Below are 8,053 nucleotides of genomic sequence, written 5' to 3'. Positions count from 1 at the left end.
CTTTTTCGATCCGTCGCGAGAAAGGACCAATCAGAACAAAGTATTTTGACAACCTTGCAAATGACTTATTCTGATTGGTTTATTCTTGTATCGAATCTAGATTAAGGTTGAATAAGGTCATTTTATAAACTTTTTACCTACTCTTCGTATTTCAAAACTGGTTATTACAAAAAATATGGCGGGGGTGAAGTTAGTGACTACATTCGTCGTTGTATTTATTTGTAGTTTGCATCTTTATGGCTAGGAAAATAATAATCATTTACAGTAATGTGGCGTAAAAGTACATGTATTCATTAATTAACTATCTTAGCGATAAAGTAACACGATTGAAATTTCACATACGGGGCTTTATTCTTCCCTCCCTCATAGTGGAATGTGAAGTGAAGAACTCTTAATTCTTCTTAACATCATTCTATCTTTCGTATAATTTTGCTAATTATAAAACCTTAGGCCATTGAAACTAAGTTTATTTTTATTCGCCAATCTAATATAACGTGTTTATAACAGGCTTTAGTCTGGTCACTTGTTTACAATTAAAACCAATAATGTTTTTGTTCCCAGAGTGGTGTTTGGAGCGTTGCCATGTTTAGCTCGTCTATGTACTAAGGAAATGCCCGAGGACATACGAGCGTCAGCCGCCGAAACTCTTGCCTATTTAGCTGAAGTAAGTAGTACACATTGTTAAAATTAGTAATAGGGAGCAAACCTATCACCATATTTGGTGCAAATTCCTGACCCCAAGCTAATACACAGCAAAACACAATATCACTTTGCTCGACCTGGGATGCGAGCCCTGGACCTTAGTGTTGTCGTACTGTGGTACAACTACGCTCTAAAACTTTTAACTGACGTACAAAATTATACATAATACATCAGTGAATTGCGTTCTTTAAATATAAATATTCCACTGTTGTTTGCAGGTGGACACGGCGCTGCAACGCCTCGCGGCCATATCGAACCACCTGATGAGTTCGCTGGCGGACATCGTGACGTGCGAGTCGGCGGCCGCCAAGCAGGGCGCCTTCAAGTGCTTCGCCTCGCTCGGCGCCAACGACGAGGACATCCGCAAGATGATCATCGAGACCCACGGACTCATGGTGCACGTCGTCGACGGCATGAACAACTCCGAGCCAGCGGTGATTGATTTTAAACTATACTTAACGTTTTAAAGTGGCAAAGTTTGTGAGTTTCTGTGTAGGTTGTTACCTCAATTGAAATTATTTTGTATACTTTCACTAACAGAACATTTATCGCTTGGGTGTATGGTTTGAGTGCCTCGTCGGGGCAGGGAAATAATGCCAAAACACTGTGTTCCGAATATTATGAATTTTAATACACTGAACACTACAGCATTAGGTACTAACATAAAAAAAACAGTGTAGGCTGAAGTGTACGAGCCTCGCTTCCACCCCGGGAGAGTGACTCGGGCACTGCGCGAGCGCGGAGCGATGGACGCGGGCGCTATCCGCAGGCTTTCCAGCGGGGTGCGGGGGTGGCGCGCGATGCCGCTGAGTATTATGGCGGCGCGCTACTCAACTACTACTAAAATTTCTTGGGCGGAGCCTTAGACTAGTTAGTGCTATATAAATAGGCTGTTTATAGTATACCCTTTGTGAGAAATTGCAATTATTATATTAGTGTCGCGACTGTTTATGTGCAAATGCAAGCGCGATAGATTTATGTAACAATGAATTAAAACACTACTCAGTACATTATATTGATGGAAACATGTTATTTCAGGTGCGGTTAGCGGCAGTGAGGTGTTTACATTCATTGTCCAGATCGGTGCAACAACTCAGAACCACATTTCAGGTAACAATTCACACACATACTGATTTATCTATTATGTAGTAAATACATTGGATTTTTGTTTATGGATTATTGTTATATAGTAAATAGATAGGATTTTAATTAAAGATTACATAGAGTGTATCAGAATGAGGATTTAATCATTGGCCCTAATTTTAAAACCTGTTGTATACATCATGAAAAGTGAAAAACTCTTAAACTTTATAGTTTATAATGAATAAAAATTTCAATTTCTATAAACGTTTCAAAACAATAGAATTGCAATAATTGGAAAAATCTTACAGAAGGGAATATCCAATTTTTTTATTTAATATAGTTTCTGTTTATTTACAGGACCATTCAGTATGGAAACCTCTCATGCAACTCCTCACAGATTCCCCCGGAACTGAGCTACTTACCGTCGGTTCATCTACATTGTGCAATCTCTTGTTAGAGTTCTCACCCGCCAAGGAGCCAATGTTGGATCAAGGTGTGGTTCAATTATTTGTTGATATGTGGTATTTTGGGGCAAGTTCGGATCACAGGGAAGATAGTTGATTCAATGAAATTTCCTAACTGGGACACAACAGTATAAAGTACTATTTCGTAATGTACTATAACGAAATGGCTTCTTTATTTGTTCTAGTTAGGGTTAAGGCGATACCTCAATTTCGTCATATAAAATTTTAATGGCCGAAATATCCATGATTATTAATTATTTTACGTTTTTCTTTCAACTGCGAGAACTAATCACTAACTAGACGTAAATTTAAATTCTTTACTTGCCAATACTTGTTTAGTTACCCAGATTAAAGGTGAAACAAAATGTATGAAAATGGACCTTGAGGTATCGCCTTAAGCAATAATTTTAGTAACGGTATTAACCCATGATTCGGACTTACCCCAATATACTCGCATTGGGTGCAAATTGAGACATCCTGTATCAGGATATCAATTTACAAGTGATCATATAAAAGTATGTTGTCCAGTGTTTGTTCCAAATTTCAGATGTTTTAGATTAACATTATAAAGATTTGTTGGCAGGTGCTGTAGAAATGTTGTGCAACCTAACGAAGAGGCCCGAGGCCGCGCTAAGGCTCAACGGCATATGGGCGCTAATGAACATGGCCTTCCAGGTATATTTTCTTTATTTTTTATATGATCTTATAAAGCAAAAATTTTGGATTAGGTCATGGGTGCAAGATTAAGAATTTTTTATAGTCATAAGTCATTAGGCGTACAAAATCATGGGTTATGGGACAGCTGCCATTTCCCTCCTGGGTACTCCCACGAGGATAGCGATAATACCCTATTATATTATACCTTAAAATTACAGCTTTAAAAGCCATCAGTATTGGTCGATAATCAATTTTTCATGCTTACAGGCGGAACAGAAAGTGAAGCAACGCATCCTATGTTGCTTGGGCACGGAGCAGATGTTCAGGTTGTTGGGAGACAGTGACACGCGAGTGATAATGAAGACCCTGGGCCTGTTGAGGAACCTGCTGTCCACCAGGCAGCACATCGATGCTATTATGAGCGAATATTCCTCGCAAGTTATGCAGGTATATATTTTTAAAAATATTTTATTGCAACAACAGACAGAGTATACAGGCTGTTTCGGATATTATTTAAATAATTGAGACTATTGAATATAAACTTGCAATATGAAATTAACAATTTACAGCGTAATTTTTGAGTTGGGGACATAAGGGCAGCGTTTCTGAAATTAAGAATAATCGACCATATTTCTCGTAAGAGAAATTAGAATAAAAAATATTCAAAACAGTGGTAACACATGAAGCCTATAAATTTAAAAACATTTGTAATAATTATTATTATTTTAGAAATTTAGTTATTAAAACACTTCGGGTAATTTTTTATACCACCATTCTGTAACATTCTGTATAAAATGCTGAAATCATATATACGTAAAAAGATCTTTTATTTTCATGTTATCCTTTTGTAGGCTGTGATAGTTGTGTTAGAGGGATCTTACCCGCGGAGGTCAAGGAGCAAGCGCTGTGTATATTAGGCAATATTGGCGACGGCGAGAAAGCTAAGGATCTCATCATGGCCAATGAGGATGTGCTAAGGAAGCTCGTCGACTATCTGGTAACTATCGATTAATAACTTCAAAAATTGTGATCAAATTTACATAATGATGTGCTAATAATTACCCTGTAATTTACTCCTACCAAACCATGATGCTGTTATATCTGTTGTGACGTTGTATTGTTTCTGCGCAGGCACATCCCGAGAGCAAGTTACAGGAGGCGGCCGTGTTCGCGGCGGGCAACCTGGTGTGGCGCGGAGAAGCGGGAGCCGCCGCCCGACAGGCGCGCCTCGCCGACCTCGGCGTGCTGCGCGCCCTGCGACACCTGCGCGCGCAACACCACGCCGACCACCTACACGATAAGTATGTACACTCACACAAACTCGCATACACTCACACACACTCGCACACACTCGCACACACTCGCTCACACTCGCACACACTCACACACACTCGCACACACTCACACACACTCAAATACACTCACACACACTCACACACAATCAAACACACTACATTCTCGCCTCGCCGACCACTTGTACGACTAGTACGCACACTCACACGCATTACAGTTGTGCCTGCTCGACATCGGCGTGCTGAGTATCTTGTCTGACGTAATCCTGTATGCTCACATACATGCTATCAGTCCCACTGCCACTCAAAATGATACCAAAATACATTTATTAATATAAAATAAAAGGAAAATATTGTGTGTTGTTTTGTATTTACAAATTGTAATCCACTTCATTGTTTCAGAGTTAAGACGGCGCTGGCGCAATTTAATGAGTTCACATAATATCACAAGAGCCACAAGCACAAGCGCTCGAGGAGAAAGTGACTGTCGTGCGATGTGCTACAGGAGTGAGCTTGTGATTATAACGGTGACTACAGTGAGCTACCAAGTCATAATACTTAGGGGGAAACGACGACGCCAACCTCACCATAGACAACACCTATATTGTACTGACGTTAGGAATTGTGTACTATAAACATCACCCTATATACATAGGAAATCTTCGTACTATTTAATTTAATTTCAAATCATAATTGATTTGGTGCCGTCGTGTTCCAATAATTAATCATGTAGATTAAGAGTTGCAGCATGCTTGCATGCGTTGTCTCAGACTTGCGTATTTAAAGTAATCCTATCGTAGATCGACATTGTGTCTGTTGTAAATATATTTTCTTTACGCCCTAGAAACAAGTGGAATGGTTCGAGGAGCATTCGTAAAGTGTAAATATGCCGCTGGTAACATGCCGAAACTATTGCGGGCAGCTGGGTTGTCTGTAAACCTATAGTTAAATGTAAATAGTTAATTCAAGTGATGCTACTATGGGAAAATTTATCGAATATTATTGCATCACGTAGATATTCATGTCATGACTTCAGATAATCTCAAGAATAGCGGTCGAACAAATGCATTACCAACGACAGAGGTGCTACAGTTCCTCGCAATTATTTTGCATTAACTAGCGATAATGTAGTGAAACTACTCTAGTTATTTATTACGTAGTCAATGCGGGCATACGAAATCATAATAGTGAATATTTCGATGTGAAATCTCTATACTTTTGTGTATGAACTATGAATATAAAGGTAGTATTTACATGTTGCTTTATTGCGAGTTTAAATAAGACTCCCATACTTGTATCTATGACCGTGAGAAATTTTCTATGGTCTTGATAAAGTTGATTTAACGAGGCCCTATCATGATGAATTGTCAGACTAATTGGGTAGATAGGAAATCGATTAGATTTGAGGTTGCATTAATCATGATTATTTAGGCCATTTTAATCATATTCTTAGTCAAGTTGCAGTGTATATATAAGTGACTGAGCTTATAGATTCGATTATCCAATGAAATTTCTTAGTGGGGATATGCGTCAAGTAGACGTCCTGTTGTAAAAACTAGATCGTTTTTACAATAAATGTAAATATATTGCATAAAAATAAAAAATCTTGACAAGACCCACGCTAAAAAAGTTCGGCTAAAATGTCTGGTGAATAGTCGAATATTCGTCTCGCAAGTATGGGAAAGACGACACAATATTGGCGTTGCTATACATGGTAGATTCTATAATATCTCAATCGACGTTGTATTTAGATAATTACGATTATTCATCATTGTGTAAATTGATAAATTCATGTCGTAACTAATCTTAATAGTATCGATAACGTGAGAATTAAATTCTGAACTTTAACTCTACGATGTAAGGTTAAATATTCTATTATTAGTGTTGTACATATTTTATGATTTGTCTATATGTGCTAGTGCGTCAGAACATCGATGTTGTTCTTTAGACGCGTCTATATGCCAATGCGGTAATAATATCTTCCATTGTTAGTGAAAATATTTGTTCGTGTAAATAACGCGTCAGTGAAACTGATGGAAGGAACTGCTTATGTTTCCTATACGTGTTGATATCATTGGCATGACACAAATTCGTCTGTTGTAACTGGCTTTGAGGAGGTGACAATGTTGGTATAGCTTGAGTTTATATACATGGACCTTAGGTATACTGGAATAAAGTAAATAATGGGGTAACATTGTCATTTACTCACGAGTCTAATAGTGTATAATACTCATTGTGTGTGTATATTTCGTTTTAATAAATTGTATAATAGTTAATGTTATTTTCTTCAAAGCCGATTGGCTGTATAAATCATGACTTAATTCGCTTGCAATATTTAGAAAAATCATATGGCGCTTAATCAAATATAATATGTAGTAAAATTTTAATGGCGCATAATCAAATATAATAAGGCTTTAAACGTTGCATCATGTTAATCAATTAACAGTTTCTTTAATTGTAAAGGGGTACTTCCATAAACGAGAATCCGCGGTGATTTTGCTCTCGTTTTTTAGGAAATTCCATAACAATGAATTCTTCCGCCAGTGTTTCGCGACGGATAGTAAATAATTACCATATTGAAATCAGTATGATAATAAACAATATAGATAACGTTCAGTTAAATGGTATTACCTGTATAATAATAGGTGCGTTCTAAATTTAGCATGCGATATTATAGTCATAGCATAGGCAAAGTACTTTTTTGTAAATGGGCAATTATGAAAGTCTATAGCTTTTTCTTATGAGTGATAAGCAAAAAGCATGTCCTTATATTAAATATTTATCACAGCTGCTGTTTTGTCGCATGAAAATCGTTCGTGGAAGTGCACCTTAAGATAGTAAAATAATGGATTATAAAATTTACTTGGATCTAGAAAGTTCCGCGTTGTGGGCCGTACTTTCTAAGTATTCAACATTTGCATTGCAACGACGTCGCGCCAGAATTATTTGCGCTTAACTTTAGATATGTTTAAATATTGCACGTAATTTAACACGTTCCCTATAAATCGTTTAGTTTATTCAGTGATACTTAGTCTTTTCTATATTTAGAAAATGTTCTAAGTATTTAAGACGATGTAGTCACGTCGCTTAGTGATTTTACTGTGGGATTGATTTCACGAGGATTAGTAATTAACAAAGGTTCCTAATAATAAATTCAATGTATTCTACATTGCTCGCTGATTCGTTAAATCCTACGGTAGTTATTGAACCGGCGTCATAGTGAACGTGTTAACTGCGAACAAATGACTGATAGTCTAGAAATTTTAGGTCATATTTGTCTCGAGTTTTCGCGGGCATTGTTACTCGAATGGAAATTTAGTAGCACTTATTTCGTGTTGCACGTTTTCATTAATTATTTATAATCATTTTTGTATAATAAAATGCCTTGTATTATATGGGAGCTATGTAATTATTACGGCTTCACGATTTGACTATTTCTAAAAATGGAATATATTATTTATGACAAAGTTACGTTTTTCATGTTAATACGAATATAATGCAAAATTATTGTTGTTTTATTTCATATTGCTATAAATGAGTAACCTTCAGCAAATCTGGATTCAATATTAAAAAAAAAACATAGATAATATTGACGCTTGAAAGGCAATAATATCTACGCGACAATTTTGCCGAAAATTAGTTATGTACTACCATTTGATTTAGGTTTTATATCTCTAGGTAAATTTTTATATTATCAGACTCTATTTAAGTGAATAGTTTAATTATTATGAATTTTCTAACTAAAATAAAATTTTCAATCGCTCTACTCAAAAGTTTACCGATTGTCGCTTAGATATGATTGTCATTCAAACGTCTATATTCAAATATAACCCAGAAAGTTCACAGCTCGGTTTA

At 36.6% G+C, this 8,053-nt stretch overlaps 1 protein-coding gene across 1 annotated transcript; it reads left to right on the top strand.

Annotated features, from left to right (window-relative positions):
- Positions 1 to 514: 514 nt before the first annotated feature.
- Positions 515 to 7,705, top strand: LOC119192740 (armadillo repeat-containing protein 8-like; the record flags this gene model as incomplete). The annotated part of the gene is given in 10 exon segments (XM_037446499.1): positions 515 to 664; positions 921 to 1,136; positions 1,741 to 1,812; positions 2,143 to 2,278; positions 2,833 to 2,924; positions 3,174 to 3,353; positions 3,758 to 3,788; positions 3,791 to 3,903; positions 4,038 to 4,207; positions 4,601 to 7,705. Coding segments are annotated over 10 exon segments (1,200 nt in total), but the record flags the coding sequence as incomplete, so codon positions are not given.
- Positions 7,706 to 8,053: the final 348 nt, after the last annotated feature.

This window comes from Manduca sexta, unplaced genomic scaffold (genome assembly GCF_014839805.1).
Source record: "Manduca sexta isolate Smith_Timp_Sample1 unplaced genomic scaffold, JHU_Msex_v1.0 HiC_scaffold_3096, whole genome shotgun sequence".
Taxonomy (NCBI): domain Eukaryota; kingdom Metazoa; phylum Arthropoda; class Insecta; order Lepidoptera; family Sphingidae; genus Manduca; species Manduca sexta.
The sequence above is the reverse complement of the archived record's forward strand: the minus strand, read 5'-3'. Positions and strand labels throughout refer to the sequence as shown.